At 43.3% G+C, this 25,723-nt stretch overlaps 1 protein-coding gene across 7 annotated transcripts in view; it reads right to left on the bottom strand.

Annotated features, from left to right (window-relative positions):
• The window catches only part of PRUNE2 (prune homolog 2 with BCH domain), a 296,547-nt gene extending 273,666 nt beyond the window's left edge, over window positions 1-22,881 (bottom strand). For all 7 annotated transcript variants that reach the window (XM_055272205.2, XM_055272210.2, XM_055272206.2 and 4 more), the window contains exon 1: window positions 22,660-22,881. In XM_055272205.2, the coding sequence (XP_055128180.1) occupies window positions 22,660-22,695 (36 nt within the window). In that variant the 5' untranslated portion in view covers window positions 22,696-22,881. The remainder of the gene's footprint in view (window positions 1-22,659) is intronic.
• Between the last annotated feature and the right edge of the window lie 2,842 nt (window positions 22,882-25,723).

Genomic DNA, 25,723 nt, shown 5'->3' with positions numbered 1-25,723 from the left:
GTCCAAGAATCCATCTTACTCCCCACAGTACAAAACCTTGCACCTTTCGGGTTCAGCCTTGAACTACCACTGTCATGAATTAATAAGCTGAGGGATTGATTATCTCTAGAAGTTAAGATTCATTATTCGTTCTCTCTACCTTGGAAAAGCTGGTAGAAATGTCTACAGCTTTGGATACCAAACTAAGCATGTAGCACTTAGCAGAGCTTTGGGATAACAGATAAGTGACATTTAGCCTGGGGCTTGTTTTGAACAGAAGAAACTGGGTAAATTCAGGAAGCACAAAATTCTCCAAATAGTTACATTATGGTTCCTGAGTAGTTCAAATAATGGGACCACATTTCCATTATACTGCCTCTTGGACTCTGTAATGAGAGGAATTTCAGACACAAGGAGGCACTTGACGCCTGACTCCCTTTTTCTTGGGTGCAGACGTTATTCCAGGAAAATGCATCATCTTTTCTACTACTTATACTGTGGAGATTTGCAAACTGACAAAAGTGGCCCCACCCTTTATCTGTGCCCCTTCCATGTGACCTCGTTGCTCCTCTCATCAAGAGAAGTCTCTTTCTCCATCCCTTGAATCTAGACTTGCCTTGGGACTTGCTTTGGCCAATGGATGGGAGAGTGGCTAATAGAGTGTCTAAGAAAATTAAAACAGTATATGAGACATACTTAGCCCAGTGCCTGGCACATAGTAAGTCCTGGTTAAATGGTAGCAATTATCACTGAGAGTGTGTATGCAATAAACAGCAAAGACTAGGAATGCCTTGTCTGTTCCAGGGGCTTTGGTCTCATGTTTGTTTCCCTCTCCCTTCTCTCCTCTCTCCATTTGCCTATTCTGGTTGGGCCCAGATGTAACCAGTTGATGGTTTATCCAGCTGAAAGGCTTGCACAAAGCACACTTGGGTTATAGTTCCTAAGGAAGTGGGGATTAACTGTTCCATCCCTGGTTTCACCGCAACCCAAATAACCCCACCCTAGAGCTAAGGAAATTTAAGACATAATCCGGTGGGGGCTAGTTTAATCTAAAATATCCCTTCTGGGTAAATTTAAACCCACACTGAAGAACTAGAAAAATAGCCACAGTGTATTGAGTGTCATTGGCTAAGTGCTTCAAATGCATTTAATCTTCACAACAAACTTCTGAACCCCAAATATGGATTGTATATTATCCTCATATTTTAACAGATGAGAAAACTAAGACTTGGAGATGTAAATAATATGTCTGATTGACTAAGAGAGATTAAATCATATGCCTTATTGGCCTAATAAACCAAGAACTTTATGTGCACAGTGCTGCAAGAAAAATAAATAAGAACTTGTTCTTGTTCCCCAACTTTCTACCACCAGTGAGCTTTTTCATTTTCTCTTTTCTCTGTGGACTCCATGTCTTAAAAGTTTTTATTTCCCATTGAAGGGCATTATTAGTTTTAAAATATTAAAATGGACCCCTGCATGGGAGATCTCAAAATCCTGGAGTCCCTAGTTTGGAACAGTTGAACTAACACTGGATCCTTGTTTTGCAAGCAAAGAAACAGGATTCCAGAAAAGGCCAGTTATTTGCTAAGGTCACACAGCTCCTACTTAGAAGGGAAAGCACTAAAGCCCACCTCTCATTATTCCCTGGAGCCATTACTTTTTCCACGACATATTTCTGCTTCTGGAACATGGCACCAGCCACAGGGACAATTTGGAACCTAACCACCAGTAAGAGGAAACAGAAACAGAATCACTGAAGAGATGTGTCAAGTCTTCACAGCAGCCAATCTGTGTGTGCCACACCTTTCACCACAGAGGTTATTTACCCCAAGGGAAGGAGTAAGGAGCTCCCCACTTTGAAACGTTGCAGAATAAAGGGGGAAAAAAATCAAATACATTTTTAAAGATAGATGAACTCCAAAGCAGATTTAAAATATGTGTAAAACTCATTCACATATTACTTGACTAGGCGGCTTCATATGAAGATATAATGGTGTGTGCTGAGAGGGACACCAAACTAGGTCCTTTCAAAATTCCTTTCAATTTAGGGTTTGCTTTATAAGATGACATAATACCTTCCAGCTTGGTGCTATAAAGGCTGAAAAAGTGAAAGAAAGTTTCATGCAATAAATGAGACAAGGTGAATTTGAGAGTCAGGTGAGATCTTGCCCAGGGAAAATTGGGGCTCAAGATCTCTCACCCCATTCCTAGGCACCCACTAGTCCTGATTACCTGGGTCTACCAAGACAGCTGAAAGGAAATAGGAAAGGGGAAGGGAAATAACCATTAATGTCTACAGAGCATCTACTTCCTACAGGATAAATAGTGGACTAGGATTTAGAAGACATGAACAGACTTACTCTTCAGAGCGGCAACCCCAGGTGACATGCTGACTGTGTCAAAAGGCAGCAAAGCACAATGGGTATGCATGTAGACTTTGGAGTTTGACTGCTTGGGTTCAAAACCTGACTCCACCCCTTCCTGCCTGTGTGAGTATAGCTAGTTACTCACCCCTCTCTATCTCAGTTTCCCCATGTGCAAAACAGGGATAACGGTACCTACCAAATAGGGCTTTTATGAAAATAAAATTATTTAGTGAATATTTAAAGAATTTATGCAATGCGGCCGGGCATGGTGGTTCACACCTATAATCCCAGCACTTTGGGAGGCCAAGGCGGGCAGATCATGAGGTCAAGAGATCGAGACCATCCTGGCCAACATGGTGAAACCCCATCTCTACTAAAAATACAAAAAAAAAAAAATTAGCTGGGCATGGTGGTGCACACCTGTAGTCCCAGCTACTTGGGAGGCTGAGGCAGGAGAATCACTTGAACCTAGGAGGTGGAGGTTGCAGTGACCCGAGGTCATGCCACTGCACTCCAGCCTGGCGACAGAGCGAGACTCTGTCTCAATTAAAAAAAAAAAAAAGAATTTATGCAATGCTCTTACACGTGATCATGATGAATAAATATTACATAGCATTACACTTATGAATAAACCAAGACCCAAAGAGGTTAAGGAACATACCCAAGTTCACACAGCTGAGAAGTAACTGAACTTGACATTCTAATTCCATGACCCTTGTTCTTTTCCTTTCACCTTAAGGCTCTCAGGCTCAGCTGATGGGATATGAAACAAAAACAGTCATCAGGCCAGAAGCCTCATTATGTTCACTAGTAAACACCCCACACAGCACTAACCTGCATAGCTTTACCCATTTCTACCAGGACTTGTCCCTTGAGGCCAAGCCACTGACTTCCGGACAGAAGCCTGAGGCCTCTCCTTTCTGCCCTTGCTTGGAATTTCCCAGCAAACCACACAACTTCCCCCACCCAAACAAGCCCCAAATGCACTGTGTTCACCTAATAAACCAAGAACTTTACGTAACATATTTTAAAGGATTTTCACTCCACACAGTGACTGAAGGGGGTGAACACAACCTAAAAATTAATCTCTTTAAGAGAAATTGTGGCTAGTTTTTTCAAGAGGCCAGAAATTTAAGCCCCTACTTTCTGGGTTAATTTTGGTTTTATTTCTTTATCTTAATAAATAAATCTTTAACTCAGGAACATAAATCTGATTGTCTATTGACTCTAAAACTGGTGGTTTGGGGATTCCCAATATGTTTTGCAGGGGTTGAGATATCACAGTAGTAGCAATCATCCTCATCATTAGAGCACTCACTCAAAAATTCTGATTATGCGCCAGACATAGTCTAAGAGCTTTACATATGCTGTCTAACTTTATCTTCAGAATCCCCTATGAAGGAGCATCTTTTGTTAGTCCCAATTTATATTTCTTATATTGGGAAGAAACTAAAGCACAGAGAATTTAAAAGATCTTCCGGGCAGTCATATTCCATAAATGCTTCCCTGGTGACCTAAAGGAATTCAGCTAGCTTCCCCAAGCTCCTAACTTGGGACATAGATGCAGCCTGAAGTCATCCCAAATGAAAACAACCCCTGCTCAACCCTCATCTGAAGGCATAAGAGATGACTAAATAGCTACTGGAGATTTTCATTAATTGAAACTGTCCCCCAAATCTCCCATTTTTAAAAGTTTTTAATTGGTCACAATCTACCCATTGATATGGCCATCAATAGAATACAAGTGTGGTTCTGTTCAGTGTCCACCAGATGGTGAATGCTAGCTCTCACCACGTAGTAGATTGCAGTATTACTCCTAATTATTAACTTTCCTTCCTGTAAATGACAATAATCTGTCCCTGCACAGTACCATAAAACTTTCAGTGCCTGCCAACGGGCAGAGTGTACTTCCCACCCCACTGCTGTTGGACTTGGCCATGTAACTTGCTTGCTGTGGCTGATGAAGAGAAAGTGGAAGTAGCTCATTCCAGTTCTGAGCAGAAGCTTTAAGAACGATTACTGGAGCCTACCAGCTCCCTAACTCTCTTCTTCTACCCATGAGAGCAGCATATCCCAGACAGCTGTTGCTCCTTTTGCCTACATTCCAGAATGCAGAAGGCACTTGGAGCCACAGCTAACCCTCAGCAACTTGTAACATGAGCAGGAAATAGACCTTTAATGCTGAAAGCCACCGACATTGGGGATTTTTGCTACCACGGCATAACCTAGTGAAAGACAGTTGATAAAGAACCGCACCTAAAATAATCCCTAAAACCTCTACGATGCCTGCTGACCAACCCCAAGCTAAACAAAGTTCCACAAACCACTCCGGGCTCCCCACTGTTAAGAGAAACGGAATTCTGTGTTAAGAGAAAAGGAATAGAAAAGCACAAAAGGGCAGTAGGAAATGAAGCATGAACCAAGAACACATCAGAGAAGCGCAGTGACTAAGCAACAGCCATGAACAAAGGAAGAAAGGCATGAATAATAAAGGAGCACCGTAAATAACTAAGCACCACATGGAACCATGCACCACTAACAATAGGGCAGGTGGGGACAAGAAAGCAGAACGCGAAGGCCATCCAGTCACAAGGACTTCCGGGAAGATGACATCAAATAAAGAGAAGAAACATTTTAAATAATTTAGATATGGCTGGGCACGGTGGCTCACATCTGTAATCCCAGCACCTTGGGAGGCCAAGGCAGGCAGATCACAAGGTCAAGAGATCAAGACCATCCTGGCCAACATGGTGAAACCTCGTCTCTACTAAAAATACAAAAATTAGCTGGGTGTGGTGGCGCAGGCCTGTAATCCCAGCTACTCAGGAGTCTGAGGCAGGAGAATTGCTTGAACCCGAAAGGTGGAGGTTGCAGTGAGCCGAGGTAGCACCACTGCACTCCAGCCTGGGTGACAGAGTGAGACTCCATCTCAATAATAATAATAATAACTATTATTATTTAGATAAAGAGAGAAAGAGACCAAAAGGTGTTGAGGGGAACTGTGAATGGTTTTGTCTCAAAAGAAAGAAAAGTTTCATTCCAACATTAAGTTTTCTGTAGGGCGAGTGGTGTGCTTTCCTCCTCCTGAGATCATTCAAAGAGCCCAGTCAAGAGCTCTGCATTCCCTAAAAGACTGCCAGTTCCTTCAGTTCTCTTCTACTTCTCCCTCCAGCCTGTTAATGTTTTCTGTTGTTGTTGTTGTTTTTGAGACGGAATCTCGCTCTGTCACCCAGGCTGAAGTACAGTGGCATGATCTCCACTCACTTCAACCTCCGCCTCCCAGGTTCAAGCGATTCTCTGGAATCTCAAGTAGCTGGAATTACAGGCACATGTCACCACACGCAGCTAATTTTTCTGTTTTTAGTAGAGACGGGGTTTCACCATGTTGGCCAGGCTAGTCTTGAACTCCTGACCTCAGGTGATCCACCCATCTCGGCCTCCCAAAGTGCTGGGATTTCAGGCATGACCCCACCGTGCCTGATCATATTAATGTATTTACGGTCCCTCCTTGCTGCCAGGCACTGTGAAGTCACAAGGCCCTGTGTTTTGTATGAGAAAAGCATAAGGGATATGAAGAAATTTTAATACATATTAGAAATATGTATTGCATTCAGGGCCTGTTTTATGGATCATTAGAACCCATGGCTCTCTGCGTGGTGGCGTGACTGCAGATTTTTTTTTTTTTTTTTTTTTTGAGACAGGGTTTAGGCTGGAGTGCAGTGGTATGATCTTGGCTCACTACAACCTCGACCTCCCAGGCTCAAGCAATCTTCTTGCCTCAGCCCCCCAAGTAGCTGAGACTACAGGTGCACACCACCAAGCCCAGCTACTTTTTGATTTTTAGTAGAGACGAGGTCTTGCTATGTTGCCCTGGCTGGTCTCGAACTCCTGTGCTCCAGTGATCTTCCCGCCTCAGCCTCCCAGAGTGTTGGGATTACAGGTGTGAGCCACCTCGTCTGGCCAAAAAGATTCTCTTTTCCTCCCAAACCAATGATCTCACCTGAAATGCGGTAGCAACAGATGCAGCACATCAGGCATCTCACCACAGTGTGATTGCAGCAAGGCCACACCTCCTTGGGGGGAAGCATGCCACTTCCACTGCAGGGCACCTTCTCCCAGCTGTGCAGCCCCTCAGATTCTAATGCACTGCTCCCACCTCCTGGTTCATCAATGCTCTGGACTCTCACTACTCAGATTTGTGGGCTCTGGGGGACAGCAACATTGCCATCTCCTGAGAGCCTGTTAGACGCGCAAAATCCCAGGTTCTACCCCAAAGTGTACTGAATCAGAGTCTGCCTTTTCAGCGAGATTCCCAGGTAACTCCTATATGCATGAAAGTTTAAATAGCACTGCCGGAATGACCACTCTTCTTGAAGTAAGTGTATTATGTCCCTGCAGTCTATTGAAGTGGAAATATAAGCTAAGACTCTCAGGAATGGCACACTAGAAATTTAGCTCCAACATTCATTAGTTGTGTGCCCTAGAGCAAGTTACTTGACCTTTTTGAGCCTCAATTTCCAGCTCTGCAAACTGGGCACAATGATGCCTGTTTCAGAGGATGATGGTGAAGGTCAAATAACATACGTAGCTGCAGAGGAAACACTGATAGATGTTAACTCCCTGGCATGCTGACCAAGAGCAGGCTCTGCTGAAGGAGGAGTGATAAGGATAAGAAGTGGTGTAAAGATATTTTGAGGAAATGGGGACAGGAGAGGAGATCCAGCATGGGATATCAGTCATGGTGAGATACTAGCTTAATTTGACTGCTCTTATCTGGCCCTCAATGCTTTCTGCTCTGTCTTTAAAATAAAGCAGAAGTATATTCAGAAAGGAGTTGGACAACTAAAAATTGGGGCATGCAAGGATTTACTTCCAGGACCCCCCACCCCACAGCATGCTAATTATTTAGCAAGTGTGCATGATTTAACAACTATGCAGATCGGATCAGTCTGTCAGAGTCAGTGATTCCACTCCCACCAACATTTACAAGGAAATATCATCCCAAGTCTATTTCCCTCGGCATATACTGAAGCCTCCCAACACGGGGTCTGTAAAGGAATTATCATACTGTATACAAATCATCCAATTAGACAATAGACTTCTCTAAAAAAAAATCATATTAGGTTTTCAGGGCAAGTATCAACCAAAAATTCTCACCAATACAGAATTACAAGTCCAAACTAACCTTGACTTCCAGCTGCCTAGATTTTCTTTCAATTATGTTTGCAGTTTTCTTTATTCAACAGCGTGAATTAATCAAATGCTTAAGAAAGATTGGAAAACACAGGCAACCCAGGACCACTATCCAGAGGCCAATGCATCTGATGCATCTTCATCTTTGCACATATTGGCTTTAGCAATCATGTGGCCTTTGTCATGCTATGGTGATACAAAAGATGGGTAGGGAGATCTATGTGTTTCTTAGAGTTTTCAAAGAGCAGAATTTAGCTTAAGTGTTATCAAACTACACTAAACGAAAATTACTCCCTATTGCTTCAGTGTGGGATGCATTTAGGCTTTGGTGCAGTTAATGAATATGATCCAAATGAAGAAACAGTTGAGAATGGGGAGGTTGGAAGAGAGAATTTGACAGAATCACACCTGCTCTGTAGCAGGGAAAGAGTTGATGTTACAGGCAATTAAACTTCTTTCCCACATTACAGAGAACTCTCAGCTGAAATGACTAAAAGTGACATCCAGTCACCTGTTGTCCCATTACAGGCATGTCAGGTAATGCCCACAGGCCCTCCAGAGACCCTGCCTCTCAGGTGCCTTCTTTCCATTACAGGTGACACTTGGTCTCCAGAGCCTGTTGGGCTCAGCATGTTTCCACCAGCGACACATTCATTAATCTCACAGTTGCATACTGTACATCAGAGTCCATCACACGAAACTCCAAAGCTTGATGGGTATGTTTTCCTGTGTCAAAGAAAAGCGGCTTCAGGATGAATAGATTTCACCATTGAATAGCCTCCTCTCAGAAAAATGCCTTGTATTTTCACTCGGACGTTTTCTTTTATGTAGATGAATCCAAACCACTATGCTCTCAGTGAGACCTTCAAACTATCTTTTGAAAACATAGATCAATTTTTCTTCACACAGATGCTAGAAATTAGAAGACAGAGAATCTATGCCCACCTCTGCCACTTACTGGCTGTGTGTCTCTGGGCAAGGCCAGACTTAAACTCTCTGGCCTTGTTCTTTTCATTGTGACATAAATGTAATAACATCAACCCTCCCCAAGATTAATCAAATGAGATCAAGTAAGTGACAACAGTTACGAAGGGCAACACCGTGCTCCGAGTGACCACATCGAGCAGAGCAGCAATAGCTTTACTGTTCCATAAGGCTCAATCTTTTTGAAATAATTGAGAGAGGAAGTGAAAAGACAAAGAGAAAGTAGCGCCCCCAGCCAGATTCTACCTACTGGTCTCATTAGCAGACTTGTAACTAGTGTGGCACAGTTTCTGTTATGCTTGTCTCAACTCAGCAGGCAGGCCACTTCAGGTTATTTGCTCAGATCCACGATGTATACAATCAGGACACCATTCTCCCTCATACCGCGCAAATTCTCTAACATGTCGGAGTGTAGACTTCGGGGTCAAAAGACCTCAAATCTATGTCTGACTCTGTCACAATGTACTGTGGCACTAGTTAACCTCTCTGAGTCTTGAAATTTGGGAAGAGTTCACCCAGAAGTCAATTTAAAAAGATGTATAAAGAAGCTTAAGACTATTAATATCTTTTTCCCTACTCATTGCATACTGGAAAGCCAGTTTAAGAACATAATTCCAAACAGGATAAAATGTTTTTATGTGCAAAGATGTTTGTCATAGTAATTAACAATAGCAAAAAGGAGGGACAATGAAAAGGTTTAACCTCAGTAGCTCTTCTTTATTAAGCTGTGTTCTATTATTTAAGATGTTGATTTTGAATACTATGTAATAACATCGGAAAATAATAAATAATGTTAAGTAAAATAAAAATCGGGGTTGCAAGATATACAAATATCTTAAGTCCTGTGCACGAGGAAGAAAGACTAAGAAAACTACTTGCCAAAATATCACCAAGAGTCATGCTTCAATGAAAGTGGGTGATTTTATTTTTAGTTTTAATTTTTTCTTTTTATGGGTAATTTTTCAGCTTTCCTCTATTTTCCAAATATACCTTATTGCTTGTTTATTATTTTACAAAGAAACTAAGCCTGAAATATCATACGAGGAGACTGAAATAGATGTCTAAAGTCATCTGTTTCAATGCTAAAAGTCTGTGATTAGGCTGGGCACAGTGGCTCACGCCTCTAATTTCAACAGTTTGAGAGGCCTAGGCAGAAGGATCACTTGAGATCCTTCATGACAAGGAACATGACAAGAGTTCAAGACCAGCCTGGGCAACATAATGAGACCTCGTCTCTACAAAATAAAAAATGAAACATTAGCCAGGCTTGGTGGCACATGCCTGTAGTCGTAGCTACTTGGGAGGCTGAGGTGGGAGCATCGCTTGAGCCTACAAGTTCAAGGGTACAGTGAGCCACGATCATGATCTTGCCACTGCACTCCAGCCTGCGTAACAGAAGGAGACCCTGGTTCTAAAAACAAAACAAACAACAACAACAAAAAAACCCTATGATTCTATGGTAGTTTCCAATGTAAAGGTCTGTGATTCTATAATTGTTAAAATAACTCACAGTTACACAACAAGAAATCGTCAATAAAAGATGACGGCCACAGAATGCTGTACTTAAACACAAGGAAACCTGATGGCTGTTTTCCACAGCACTCCCTGAAGTGACGGGTCAGGGTGTACCCAGGGTGACATGGTGATCAGAGTGGCTGAATATAAATCCTGCTGAGAGCAGAAGTCCAACAAAGGGGCCAATTGTAACAAGTGTGGCTCAGTGTTTATGAGATTCATCAGAGCCGTCTACGTAAATGCCAGCCTATGAAACCCTTTGTGTATGAATTGATTTGTACGGAGATGTTGCGCTTGGTCAGGAGGCTATTTTGGCATGAAATAATTCCACAGAAGTGAGAAATACATTTGTTCCCCATAAGGCTCAAAGTGATCTAATGGCTTAGAGGGATAATGAATTTTTCAAAACATTTTAAAAGCCAGCTCTGGGATGGCATTTTGATCTGCATCCACCACAGTGAGTTTATGTCTGGGTTTTCTGGAGACTGGAGCCAAGAGTAATGACACTTCAGGCCACAGTCCAAGGGTATCAGCCAAGTGGCAAGCACATGATCAGTCACAGGGCCATGGAAATTGCTTTGCTTCATGGATGGCTTTATTTTAGGGTCTTGCAAAGCAAATTCATAATTAAACAATAGAAGAAAGATTCACCTAGGGAATAAAATGTCTCCCTTTTGTTTATCTTTTTCTGTGACCTATATACATTTCTTAAGACCATGCTTGCAATTTGCCCACCATCTAAAGAGAAAAAACAAGTTCTCTCAATGATCTTGGTAAACACTCAAAAGATAAAACAAAACCTGAATCAAAGTTGTAAATTGATCCACAAGAATCGGCTAAAAGACTGCCTGCTTTTCCTTGCAAGAATCCAGTCCTCCAAAAGGAAGTGGCTCCAGAAGTCTCTTTATATCGTAGCCAATGAAGGATGAGAGAATCATACCCCATAGTTTGACCAGGATGTGTCGCATGAAAAACAAATCAGCTTGCTAAGGGCCAAGGGAAATATTTAACTGTAAAGAATCAAGAATGGAGGACAGAATGGGATTTGCCTCTTCTTGCCTCCCTGGAGAGAGGACCAGGGACACTGCCTTCTCAGGGAGCAGCCAGGCACGTGTCCTGTCCTCTCAGACATACCCTGGCAGGGAGCAGCTGATCTGTCCACATGCTGTGACATTTCTATCTTCTCAGAGCCAGGTGCTGGTCTGGCCAGCACCACTGACCACTTGTTACAGAAAATGTGTCTGAGGAATGCAAAGAGGATCAAAATGCTTCTGCCGCCAGGATGAGCTTCTGCCTCTGCTCTTGCTGGAGAGGAGGAAGCCAGCATGCACATTTCTCTTTTTGCACCCTTTCCTTAATTTTCTGCAGCAAAAAAAAAAAAAAAAAAAAAAAAAAAAAAAAAAAAAAAAGGACCAGCCGGGTACGGTGGCTCACACCTGTAATCCCAGCACTTTGGGAGGCTGAAGCAGGTGGATCACCTGAGGTGGATCACCTGAGGTCAGGAGTTTGAGATCAGCCTGGCCAACATGGTGAAACCTCGTCTCTGCTAAAGACGCACACACAAAAATTAGCTGGGCATGATGGGGCTTGCCTGTAATCCCAGCTACTCAGGAAGTTGAGGCGGCAGGAGAATCTATTGAACCAGGGAGGTAGAGGTTGCAGTGAGCCAAGATGGCTCCATTGCACTCCAGCCTAGCAACAGAGCAAGATTCCGTCTCAAAAAAAAGGTGGGGGGGGGACCTTAATGAATGGGCCTCCTTAAGAGGGAGAAAAAAAAGCCACTCATCCTAAAAATCCTGTTTTTTCAACTGAGGGGAAGAAATAATTTCCATGGGTGGAAACTCTTCCATAAGAACCTTTCAAAGAATTGCAAGGCCATCAGCAGTCTTCTGGTCCCTCAAGGGCTTTTCTCAGGGACCTTATTTTATACCTCTGTGGTCATTGCTGTGCCTCCTCTGGAGTCAAGAACCAGATTTAGTTCTCCACTGAGAATAGGAGTGGGGCGCCAGGCTGCTCACATCTTGTACGTGCTGAGGCCTATTTATGCCTCCCCACATCAGACTCACATTTTTGCACCATCACCTTCCATCCTGACTCATGATCACTTATAAACCATGACGTTTCACGTATCTGGCTTCACTCAAGAACAAGGTCTCCTATGCAAGAGGCTTTGTCAGACAACCGAAGCCTACCCTGCAAGCCACAACTTCTTTTCTATTTTTTTCTATGTTAATTATCTGAGTGGGAAATTTTTCTGAAATCGCTTATGCACCACACCTTTCTTCTTAAACAGGACACTAAATTTGAATGATCTTTTTCCCCTGATTCTTTAGGCTCATTACTATGAGCGTCAGATATGTGCTTTATGTCAGTGATGTTATGTCTGCCAAGGGCTGTGCAGATATTTAGGATTATTTACCTGACACCAAATGGAATGACACTTATTGGGGGCCCGGATCTGCCTTTATTTTTTATTTTATTTATTTATTTATTTATTTTTTTGAGACAGAGTCTAGCTCTGTCACCCAGGCTGGAGTGCAGTGGCACGATCTTGGCTCACTGCAACCTCTGCCTCCCGGGTTTAAGTGATTCTCCTGCCTCAGCCTCCTGAGTAGCTGAGACTACAGGTGTGTGCCACCACTAATTTTTGTATTTTTGGTAGAGATGGGGTTTCACCATGTTGGTCAGGCTGATCTTGAATTCCTGGCCTCATGATCTGCCCACCTCTGCCTCCCAAAGTGCTAGGATTATAGGCATGAGCCACCACGCCTGCCATCAGGTCTGCTTCTTACAGGTCCTGTTTGATTTTGGTTTTGTTTGTGTAGTTTTCCCATGGTAAGTCATCATCTATTACAGCCTCTGGCAGCCACCTCCCTTTCCATCATCCCCTTCTGAGAAAACCAGGTTGGTGAACACTGTGTCAAAGTGCACATTAAATAGTAACCTCAATGATGGTAGCTAGCATTCATGTGTTTTGCTGTGCTCTCAGCATTTCTGTGAATGATTTACAAGTATCATCTCGCAAATAGCCTCAGAGATCGTGCTTAGGGAATTTTCCTGTGAGAAAAGAACTAACTGATGATAGGTTTTCAATAATCAATTTTAGTTGCCTTTGCCCAATTCCTAGTTTTGGGGTGACTTTGGGTTGGCTGATGTGCCAGGGAAGTGACCGTGGACATAAGAACTGTTGCACTTACAACACATCCTGTCCTGAATTGTGGAAGGATGTTCAGACCTGCTTCCTTCTTGAATCCTTTTATCGCTTTCTTTTCTCCTATTTCCCTTGCAATTTGGCGTCCACCTTTCTTCTTTCCTTTCTTCCCCTTTCCTTCACTTCTGTGTGTATCATGAGCATAATCAACAGTTTTCTGGGGCACTGCTAAACCAGCAGACTAGAGAGCCAAAGTGGACTTGACACAACTGAGAGCTGTGTTCTAACCCTGGATCTTCTCCTGCCTAGACCCCCTGACATCGGTCAATCCATCAAAGTGATATTTAAGGCCACTAATCAGACAGTGGCAACAGTGAAGAAACTACAAAACCAAATAACCTTGATGGCAAATAAGAGGCATTTAAACTCTTTTAAAAATGCATTCTTGTTCTTAACATTTCACCAAATGCCCACAATATTTCTAATTACTCTAAAAGCTAGTCACACACATTCTCCTCCAAATCGTTTATCAGTTAATTTTCTTTGAAATGGGCATGCAGTGAGAACAATCTCACAACGTATTCAACCAAATCTCAGATGGCCTAACATCATGTTTTTCTCATAGCAGGATTTCAGTAACATTGGTTGATATTCTGTTGTCCAAAAGATTTTAATATAAAATAAGCAACACAGAAGAATGAACCCCTCTTGGGTCAGCGTGAACAATATATGTGCAATTTCACTAACTTACCACTCAGCCCTCCTATAAACTTGTCAAGCTGTTCACTTTTAATTTAAGGAGAATGAAATGTTCCAGGAGATCTTGTGGGAAGAGGTGCATATGGTATGAGGAAGAAGGTCCTAGAATTGAAGTCAGGTGATCCAGAAGCAAACTCCAGCTCTACTCTTTGTGGCTGTGCAACCTTGGGCAAACATCTTTTTTTTTTTTTTTTTTTTTTTTTTTTTGAGATGGAGTCTCGCTCTGTCATCTAGGCTGGAAGGAGTGCAGAGGCACGATCTCGGCTCACTGCAACCTCCACCTCCCTGGTTCAAGCAATTCCCCTGCCTCAGCCTCCCGAGTAGCTGGGATTATAGACGCACACCACCACGCCCAGTTAATTTTTTTGTATTTTTAGTAGAGACGGGGTTTCACCATGTTGGCTGGACTGGTTTGGAACTCCTAACCTCAGGCAATCTGCCTGCCTGGGCCTCCCAAAGTGCTGGGATTACATGCATGAGCCACTGCACCCGGCCTGAGCAAACCTCTTAACCTCACTGAGCCTCAGTTTCGACAACTGCAAAAGGAGATTAGTACCTACCTTACAAGACCATTGTGGGAGTTAAATCAAATTTTAAAAGTATCTCTTAGAGCTAAGACAGATATTCCGCAAATTCTAACTGAATCGCAAGAGAGCTAAGAATTGTTCCTGTTTCTGTGAACTGCAAATAGGGCTTCCTGGCTCTTGTTCGCTAGTGGTCTTTTCATGTTTTTATTACTGTGCATGCAGATCATGTCCTCGTCTCAGGGCATACACACATGCAGCAGCCCCGTGAGGCCAGTGCTACTACTGTTCTCATTTACAGATGACGAAACTGAGACTCGGGGAGGCTAAGAAACTAAGATTGTGTGACTAGCAAGTAAAAGTGGTGGGGTTAGGATTGGAAATCGGGCACTGGCTCCACATGATTAGCCACCCCGCTGTACTGCCTTTAGGGGGCAAGAAGTGGGAAGGAGGACAAAAGTCTTTCTAAGGGTCTCCTAAATCCACAACTCATACTCTAGGAAAATCTCCCAGGATCTGATTTACGGCAGGCAGCCTCTGCCAGGGGCTGCCTCACAGTTCCCCGTTTATGGGCTCAGATGTAAGAAAGTGTGGCTATTGCTGCTCCCAGGGATGTCAGCAATCATCAAGGATGAGAACACAATCTTTGGACTGTGTTGATGTTTCCTTTCAGCTACTTATTCTGAAGTCCCGCACTATATTCTCTATTACTAAAAAAAGCTAATTCTCAAATTTGAGTAGATGAACCCTGAATTAGGCCAGACTGGTCACCAATATATACTCAAGGTTGTACATATTATTATAAGATGTATTTATTTATTCTTGCCAGTAACCAAAAGGATAACCTACTTATAATAAAAGTGCACATACATTAAAGTAAAAAAATAAAACAACTATAATGAGATTAAAACTCAGTAATAACAATTAAAAAAACAAACAAAAAAAAAACCTTAGTTCAGAAATCCTAGGCTAAGAAAATGAAGCACCAACATAGCTTTAAGCTTCCGGGAAGCCAAAGCAAGAAATATCAAATGCATGGAGCCAAAGAAATGCAATTTTCCTAGACATCATCAGTTCAAAAAGACTCTGGCATTACAGGCTAAAACAAACACCTGGGAAGGTCTGGTCACATCCAGGAGAGTTAGATGAAGTGGGAGACCATGATCATGGTCGACCACAAACAGTCCCACTGGCTGGACGAGAGGTCTGACTCAGGATCATGCATGGGTTTACCCCACACATGAGGTCTGCAGTGCCAGGGCTGGACAGGAAGTCTGGAATGCCTAATCTTTTCTCTCAAGGACTCTGAACAGCTTCCCTGCCAATCTCTCTCATGATATTAGCACTGGTCAAGGGGCAGCAAAAGAACAGGCTGGGCTGACTTGGTACAGTGGTTGGCCTTGGGGGAGCCCAACTTCTAGTCTTTGAGCCACATGGAGGAGAACCTATGGTTCCAATAGTTCCACTGTTGGCTGATCTTCCCAATGCAGTTTTGCAGAGGCTTTTAGTGCCCCATTCCTCTCCTCTGCCTCTCTCCATTCATGCTTTAGTTCAACCAATATTTATAGATCCCAAGCAGTCATGCATAAAAATTAGATTTCTATTTTGTTGTAACACTTTGCATTAAGTACTTACTGTGTGTGAAGTACAATATGGTGCTCCTTGACTTTAGTGTCCTTCACCTTCTTCTAGCAAACAAATATGGCTTCCTGCCTCCTGACACTAGCCCTTCTTCAGATTCAGACCTCCAAAAATCTAGACCTGGCCCTCCGTTTATTTATTTTTATCAAGACACTACAAAGTGCCATGCTTTGTGCAGGACTCTTGCCTTTAGGGTTTATTAATTCTAAAAACACTCTTTGAGCATCAGGTACTGCACCAGAACCTGGAGATATAATGGTGAGAAAAATGATACAGACCCTGGTCCCTACTCTCACCAAACTGGCATTAATCGAACAAACATGCCCAATAGAAATATAATGACAAGCGGAAATAAGTGATCTAGAAAATTACCAAAATACCTGACTTAGACTCCAGGAGCAGGGGAGGGGGCTCATTTAGAAGAGAGTCTTTTCTTTGTCTAACCTAAGAGGCAGGAGTTATTTAAGCCACGGAGAGCTGGAGGAAAAGCCAGAAAGAAGCTGGATAGCAGATCAGGTCATGCTAAAAGTGTGTCCATTCTCCTAAGAACAACAGAAAGTGATGAGGAGGTTTTAAGGGAGGGGTAGGAAAGGTGTGAAAGATGATCTCAAAATGATCTCCCTGGAAGCAGGGTGAAAGCAGTTTGCCAGCCATTGTAGTCATCTAGGTGACTTAAGGATAGGGTGGATTAGGGAAGGGATGAGGGAAAAGGAAGTTTTCAGCTGGAGAAACTGGATGAATCACGATGCCATTCACTAAGATAAGGCAGTACAGAAGAGGATGGGCTTGGAGGCAAGTGGAAAGACCCACCATTGTTCCAGGTTCTGTGCTAAGGGCTATGAATACATCATTTTGGCTTTGCAACAAACATGCAAAGTAGGCATCATTATTCCATTTTTCAGATTAAGAAACCAAAACTGTGTTTATCAGCTTGATTATTCTAACCCAAACTTTGTGGGTCTGATTTTCCAGGGTGATCTAGAGCCCAATTAGTCTTATAAGAGCTCTCAAGAAGAAAGACTTCCTTTCCCTGGAAACCAAAGTCCAAAGCCACAGGGCTCAGAAAGAAATGGATTTGGGACAATGCTAGAGATTTTGAGTACGCTACTTTGAGACCCCTAACAGGGTAGCCACGAATGACTGTGCAGGTTGTGTACTATACAAACTCAGAGAGCACTATTCCTATCACCCTCCATAGGAATGCTGCCTCCTGAATACATCAGCCCTCCCCAGTTTCCTTTCAAGAAGACTTCAAACTCCAGGACTCTCCCATAATCCCCAAGGTTCAAAAAAAATCAGTAACTAACGTTGCATCCCCTCTCTCTGGTCCCCTGATATTGTTTCCTCTTTTGCAGCCTTTATCCAGACCCCAAGTATTCTTCCCTCATTCTTCTCACTGCTCAGGTAACATTCACGGAGGGGTAGGTTCCCTCTACCCCCTCCCTGGAGGAATAATGCCTCCATCACCAAGACATTGCTTACAGGAGCTCTCCAGACCAGTTTACCAAACTCAAAATTATGTTAATATCTGCCCAAATAAATGTCACATAGAAACAAACTGGTTATACCAAAGCCATCAGCTGTTTACTTAGTTGACAAAATAGTCCCCAAATCACTGCCTAAAGGGTGACCTTGCTCTCACCTGATCCCATGTCCTCCAAGACCCAAGATGCTGTCTGAATCACAGGGCGCACCTCTCTTCCTTTGAGACAGACTGATCCACTTGAAGATCTGTATACACTAAAAAAGTGTGGCTCTTCTCCGAAGGTCCCAGGACTGGGACAATCCGCAGCTGTTCGTCTGAATGATCTGGCAGTGAGAAATGAAGCTAACTCCAGGACCAAAGCAATCAAGGGTTCATTCATCAGCCCCTAAGCACGGGGTATCACATTCATGGAAGTGCTTTGGATTCCTGAGTTTCCTGCTCATAAATGCTCTGGCAAGAGGCATGGTCTCAAGAGCACCTGCCCTGGTTTGCAGTGGGGCAGGAGCTGATCCCATGGTCTCTGATCAGAATGAGCTCAGCTCCTGAAATGAAACAGCTCTGCCAGCTTCTTCATCATTACTAGTCCTTACCACAGCAGCCCTTTAAATGGTATGAAGCATTCACTTTAAATATCCTTTTTATTGATACGCACAACCTTCTTCCCATGCAAGAGGAAATCAGGAAGAATATATTCCTTCAATTTCCAATCAAGTTGATTATTCTGCAGACATGCTGCAGTCTTTCTTTCTTTTTTAAAACCCCATCTCCTGTAATAACTCTAATGCAGTTGTTCATTTAGAGTTTTGAATGTGCTTTCTTGTCCTATGCCACATATCACAGAGTATGAGCTGATGTTCAAGTCACCCAGAATTTTTCTTCTGTAGAAGTCCACATATCAACTAATACCTACTGCAGAAATGAGCCCTTCTTCCACAGCTGCTGCTGCTGCTGAAGTAGCAGATGCATCCCCTGGACTGCAGTAGTGACTCTCTCCACCTTCTTGTTGAAAACAGCATTCCTGGGACACTGATGTGCCCTGTATCCTGCTGGTGACAGCTGACAACATCCCCACCCCCACCACCCAAGGCTGGCTCCTGACCTACATCATAGGGCATGTGGGCTGTGGTGATCTCCACCCATTAACAGCTGCTTGAGTTGCATCAGCTGGGGGTGGCTGGGCAGTGAGGGAGACTCAGCAGCAGAGGGCCAGTGTGGGGAGCCTGGCTTCCTGCCAGCCAGAGCCCCAGAACTCTCTACCCATCCCCAGATGATTCCTCATGTACTTCATTTTTTCCCCCCAAACTTCATGGGAACATGGACCATTTACTGCCATGAAACTGTCCTTGTCCTGAATACTTTCCTGAGCTGACCACTATGAAGTTGAGGGTCATTTCCCAAATCACAGCATAGAGCAGGGAGCCCTCATTCCCTACACTCCTTCAACTTCTCTTACCATAGAAGTGATGTAACTAAGAATAGAAAGCAAGGCTAAAACTTAAGGACTGATCTGGAACTACAGGATTTGATTTCTGCAACTCTGAATGGGCAGGAGAAAAAAGAAAATACGTTTGCACTCTCATTTCTAGTTCTAGTAGTAAGTATCCAGACCGAAAATATGGCTGGGTTCTCACATCAAGGAAGTGATTTCAACTAGGAAGCGCCACTCTTTGATTACGATCTCAAGCTTGCGGGGCTTGCTCTCAGATTGCTTATCCTACTGTTATTATTGCTTTAACAGTCCTCATGTCAATTCCATATGTGTCATTCCTTGTTTGTCTAGAAGGGAGCATTTCCGGAGACTGCTTGGAAGAAGTAACTACCTCCCTAGCCATGCCCCACCTCCAACCAAGTTTTTCACAAATATGCTCTAGCCCCCAGCCTGTCCTAACCAGGCAGAAGTCAGGCCCACATGAGAAGCATTTGAGCCCCAGGAGGAGGGATGTCTCTGAGGCCACACCTGGAGTTTACTTTTGCCATTTCTGATAAATACTGAGTATTCTCAGGAGGGAGGGAAAGGTATTAGAAAGGGAGATTTAGGGAAAAGAAGGATGGGATTATGTCAGTGAATCTGCCTCAGTTTAAAGAGTAGTAGGACCAGATTGGGATTAAAAATAGAATTGAGAGTGATCTCCTAACTTCAAAGGAAATCGGCTCCAAACTACCTGATAAAAATTCAAAAAAAAAAATTCCTTTTCCTTCAAAGACTTCTGTTCAACCTAGGGGCCTGGCCTAGAATAGCAGAGTTTCCTCTCTCCTTACAATGACAGATGAATAATAAATGTTCCAAGTCAGAAAAAAAGACACACAATTTTTCCAACATTTTGATTATTGGAGATTATATCTATGGCTAATAGCAATTCCATTTTGCAATTTAAAGTTCTTTTTGCCTATTGGAATTAGCTAGCCCCAATGATGATGAGGTTATGTTAGGACTTTGAAAGAGTCATTAACTATTTCAAACCATTAAAAAATATATATAATGCCTACAGAATAACAAAGCAATTAAGCCAAATAGGAAAAAAAAAATTAGCAATTAGGCTTTTTTTTTTTTTTTTTTTTAGGTATCATATAGCTAAACTTCTAAAGAAAAACATTTAAAACATAGCTCTTACATTCTAATTCTGGTCTAATAAGGCTTAAGTAAAAATCAGCATGGTAAATTTCTTTGCCTTAAAATGTTTTCCAAAGGATTGGCTGAATTTTTTAAAAATCTTACTATTTTGTTTTATTTTATTTTTGAGACTGAGTCTCACTCTGCTGCCCAGGCTGGAGTGGAGTGGCATAGTCTCGATTCACTCCACCTCCAAGGTTCAAGTGATTCTCCTGCCTCTGCCCCCCTAGTAGCTGGGATTACAGGCACACGCCACCACGCCCGGCTAATTTTTGTACTTTTAGTAGAGATGAGGTTTCACCATGTTGGCCAGGCTGGTTTCGAACTCCTGACCTCAGGTGATCCACCCGCCTCAGCCTCCCAAAGTGCTGGGATTACAGGCGTGAGCCACCACACCCGGCCAAATCTTATCTTTTTATTATAAATAAATTTCCCACAAGTGAATGACATTGACTTAATTTATTTTCTCCAAGAAAAAGGTTATCTATCCTCTAAAGAAGAATGTTATCTACTACTATATTTGAGTGTCATACATTAAGTAAAAATCTTATTACCTAGAAAATGTAACTTATCAGGAAAATATGACACTAAAAGTGACCAAAACACCTTTGCTGTGGCTGGACGTGAAAGGTTAATCATGATTTCTAGAAGAAGCTTATTCCAAGAAACGATAAAATTAGCAGTAATTGTTCTGGCTCAGAAATGAAACTGGTAACAATATTTCAAACAACCGCTTCTCTTTCCTGTCCTTTTTTTTTTTAATGATGTAGAGCAATTTCTCGTCTAATGAAGGGACTCGGTAAATAAATTACAGATTACTTTCAACTGATTACTCAGAAATAGGGAAATTTCCATTCCAGCAACTGCTCCTCAGAATTGAGACAAACCTCTTGCTCATATCAGACCCCACAGTCTAAATGTTTATTGTGAAAATATTGATAAATAAATGTTATGGGAGTGAAAAACAGATACAGCCCAGAACTCTGCGTTTGTCATTGATTACCATTTTCATACACACACACGCACAGTTGCCAAAATTGTCTTTCATTTTTGAACATTTCTCCTTCATTACTAGGTAAAGAACAGAACATGTACTCATACTATCAGAAATGCCAAATACTTAGTTGAGTTTCTGAAATTAGTATTTTCATCCATGTGCTCTAATAAAACTATAAAAGGGTCAATAAACACAGAGATGATCACAAACTTCCTCAACTCTGAAATCTCCACAAACGTTCAACTCTCTGGGAGGTTTCAGGTAGAAAGTTTTATATAAGCACTTATCAACTTTAATGGTCTTTTACAAGATACTTACAGTTAGACCATTGTAAGGATCACACTTCCGTCTGCACTCTGAATGGTGGTTCAGGTACCTTTGGGCCCTCCCTTCCTGCACTCCCTTTGTTGTGCGAGGGTAAATGAGTTATAGTAATAACCCTGCAAATATCCTGCCTTGTGATTAAAACATTACCTTAATGCAGACCTTATATTTTGGCTTCTATGAAGGCTTAAAGGTTAAAGGCATCATAAATTATGCATTTCTTTCTATACCAGGCCTGTAAAAGGTGCTTTTACAGTTCTTTAAAGATATTGCTTCTAAACGAGTACAGGCTTTTCTTTTTTTTTCTGCCAAAACAGAAACATTTCCATTATGTTTATTACTGCTGTGCTGGAGAGCCAAAACAGTTTGGAATTAAGAAACTGCTAGAGTCTGTTGTTTCAGAATGTGTAGCAACTGTTAACATACACAGTGGAGTTGCCCATTCACTGTTTGGACAGTGATATGGTAAACATGGGCTAACACACAGGTCTGCTCCCGGGAGAACGATGATCTGGTAAACTCCAGAACACCAACAGTTAGAGCTTTCCCCTTCTGCCTCCGCCCCAATTTACAGATGTGAACAGGAATTAGCGAGACACAAGACACACTAGAATATCCCTAACTCCTGCGGTGGAGCAAGCTCTATTCTGTGGATTCTCCAGTACCACACACGTCCTTGCTACCCAGCACCCTGACTTCCTCACTTTTGTCACCTCCAGCTGAAGTACAGTTCTAAGGGTCTCTTTTTTTCCTTTTACACTTACACATAATGCATCTGCAGAAGGCTGGGCTCTTTATCTCAAGGAAGACCACACCCATTTATCCCTTAGCTTTCAGGAGCAAACTGCTGATTTAGGGACCGAAGCTGGACAGAAGCGACCCAACTTCAGCCAGGCCACAACCTCCTTCAGCTCTGCACCTCGTCTGGTTGCGGTGGAAGATTCTGGAGACAGATTGTCAGCTTTAAGAGCCAGAGTTCCAGAGATCTCTTCCAGGAGACAACCCGCACACCCTGATAACTCCGTGGCAAAGTTGCTGCTTCCTCCTCTGCTGCAACACCTTTTCCTCTTCACCTTTCCATCAGCATACTCGCGCGCACACACACAGCCTTGCTCACTCAACTTACCAGTTTAGATTTGGCGCGTTGCAAAAATTCTTCCATGTCGTGGCTAGGGGTTTGGGACCCGGGTACTCGGAGGGGCGCAGTGGAAAATCTCGGCCCAAGGAAGAGGAGCGGGGTCCCAGGAAAGTGGCCCGCCCGGGCGCAGCGACCGACTGCTCCCTCCTGCCGCTCTGAGGCGGCTGCGGCTGAGGCTGTGCTTGCGCCCTCGGCCGTCTCGCCCCAGGGCTCCCCGCCCCACCCCTCGCCCGGCCGCCGGCTCTGGGCACCCGACTCTGCCCTAATAAGGAAAGTGGGTGTGCCGCCCAGGAGCCCCGGGGCGCGCCGGGCACGCTCTCTGGCACGCGCCTCGGGCGCCGGGGCGTGTGGGCGGAGGTGCTGGGGTATGGCGAGGGGCTCCTCCGCCAATCGCAGGGCCCTGCTGCGGCCTCCTGACGTGGCGCGCCGAAAGCTGCTGCAACCATGGACAGCGCCCAGAAGTGCGAGCCAAGTGCAAGGGGCTGCTGCAGAGGGAGGCTCTGCCGCAGGCACCGCCGCGGTCAGCGGGGGAAGGTGGGAAGAGGGAGACTGGTCCCAGGAGAGCCCCCGCCTCGCCCAGCGCCTCACTGGCTGGCTGGCGCGTTACGGAGCACTCCGGCGGACACTTAATGATCTGGTCGGCTGGCCTGGCCGGGGGAGGCACTCAAACTAGATTGGCGGGGGAGGGACGAGGAGAGAAAGAGGGGAGTTACTGCTGAGCTAAAAGCAGTACGACCTTGATAGGATAATCAGAAGAGCAGGCTAGGAGGTTGGAAACACTAACAGGAGGTTAGAAATCAGAAGAGCAGGCTAGGAGGTTGGAAACACTAACAGGAGGTTAGAAACAGCCCTTGTCCTAGCCTCCAGCTTCAGCTGTCCTACAGGAGTAGCCTCAACCCTGACTGCACAGTAAAATCACATCGTAATCACCTGAGACTTGAGAAAGTACTGATACCAGGGCTTTATCCCAGTCCAATTAAATTAATATCTCTGGGCATGGGGCCACAGCATTTCTGTGGAAAGTGACCCAAGTGATTCTAATGTGCAGTTCAGGTGTGATGCTCTGATTCTCGATGAACTTTACATGTATTTAAATCACTTAGAGGGCTTGATGAAACAGATTTCCGTGCTCCATCCTTAGAATTTTAGCCCTAATAGGTATGGCTTAATGGGCCTGAGAATGTCCATGTATACAATCTCCCAGGGTTTGCTGATGCTGCTGATCCAAAAACCACACTTTGACAGTGAGTGGCGTAGAAGTTCTCTTTCTCCAGAAAGTCTCCCCGACACACTTTTCCCTTCCCATCCCCAGACTGAGTTGGTTGCCCCTTCTGTATTCCTTCATAGCAACTTACATTTTCCACTCTGCTATAAATTGCATAATTATTTGTCTATGTCCTCCACCAGGCTGTGAGCTCTGTAAAGACAGGGACCTTGCCTGTCTCATTCACTGATGGATCCCTAACATGATGTATTTTCATGTCATATATAGGTCCTCAATAAATATGTTTTAATGAATAAAGGCACATATGGAAGGGTTTTATTTTTGCTCTATTTCTCCTGTCTCAATGTGTGTCTGTTTTCCTGTCTGTCTCTGTGTGTATATGTGTGTCTCATGATCCAATTATTTTTTTATTCAGAAGGATCCAATGAAAACAAATCAGCAGGGTCCACAGATCTGATTAAAGGAGAGTGATAAGAATATTAAGCTCCAGGTGACATTCAGGGGTGGGCTTTGTGGAAGCTGGAGATTCTGTCTGCTTTCTGTACTGAATTAAGTAATTTAAAACCAACCAGGTAACGCAAGTATTTTGTCAGCCTTTAAATCTGTGAAGTTGCATGCAATTCAAGTAACATTACTGAGAAAAATTCTCAAGAATGCCTTGCCTCTGAGTTCACTGGGGAATTTAGCACCAATTACATAATACTGTTTTATTCTGCTAGCTTTGGCTTATAAATATTCTAGGTAGGTATCACACATCCTTGAAATGTTAAAATAAAATTCTGATGGACTCAAATTCCAACATCTATCTCCCCATCTTTTTCTCCACCAATAATGTCCCTTCAAAAGTTTATCAAAATTAACCTTTTCTATGAAACCTTCCCAAGCTGACCACCTATATTAGCTTCCTGGGGCTGTTTTAACAGAATCTCACAAATTCAATGGCTTGAAACAACATAAATTTATTACCTTACAGTTATGTAGGTCAAAAGTCCTACACAGGTCTCATTGGGCAAGCAAGGTATCAACAGGGCTACATTCTTTTTTAGAGGCTCTAGGGGACAATTGACTAGAAGCTGCCCATGTTTTTTGACTTGCGGCATCTTCCTCCATCTGTTTTTTTCTTTTTCTTTTTCTTTTTCTTTTCTTTTTTTTTTTTTTTTGAGATAGAGTTTCCCTCTTGTACCCCAGGCTGGAGTGGAATGGCACAACCTGGGTTCACTGCAACCCCTGCCTCCCGGGTTCAAGCTATTCTCCTGCCTCAGCCTCTCGAGTAGCTGGGATTACAGGCGTGCACCACCTTGCCCAGCTAATTATTGTATTTTTAGTAAAGACAGGGTTTCACCATGTTGGCCAGGCTGGTCTGGAACTCCAGACCTCAAGTGATCTCTCTGCCTCGGGCTCTCAAAGTGCTAGGATTACAGGCATGAGCCACCGCGCCCAGCCTTACTCCATCTTCAAAGCCAGCAACATTTCATTTCTCTGACTATTCTTCTAACCTCCTTTTCCACTTTTTAGGGGCCCTTGTGTTTACACTGGGCCTATTTGGTTAATCCAGGATAATCTCCCCCATTTTAAGGTCAGTTCGTTAGCAACCTTAATTTCATCTGAAAACTTAATTCCCTTTGCCATGTAACCTAACATACTCATAGGTTCTAAGGATTAGGTTGTAGACATCTTTGGGAGGTCATTTTTCTGCATACACCACAAACCATACATGATGTTATTTAGTAGCTATCGGCATTTGATCCTCCAATTTTTATGATTCCATAGCAGCCAGAAATCTAGTGACTTTAACTCTAGGTAACATATTGTCAACCCTGGCTGCAC

This window comes from Symphalangus syndactylus, chromosome 3 (assembly GCF_028878055.3).
Source record: "Symphalangus syndactylus isolate Jambi chromosome 3, NHGRI_mSymSyn1-v2.1_pri, whole genome shotgun sequence".
NCBI lineage: Eukaryota > Metazoa > Chordata > Mammalia > Primates > Hylobatidae > Symphalangus > Symphalangus syndactylus.
The sequence above is the reverse complement of the archived record's forward strand: the minus strand, read 5'-3'. Positions and strand labels throughout refer to the sequence as shown.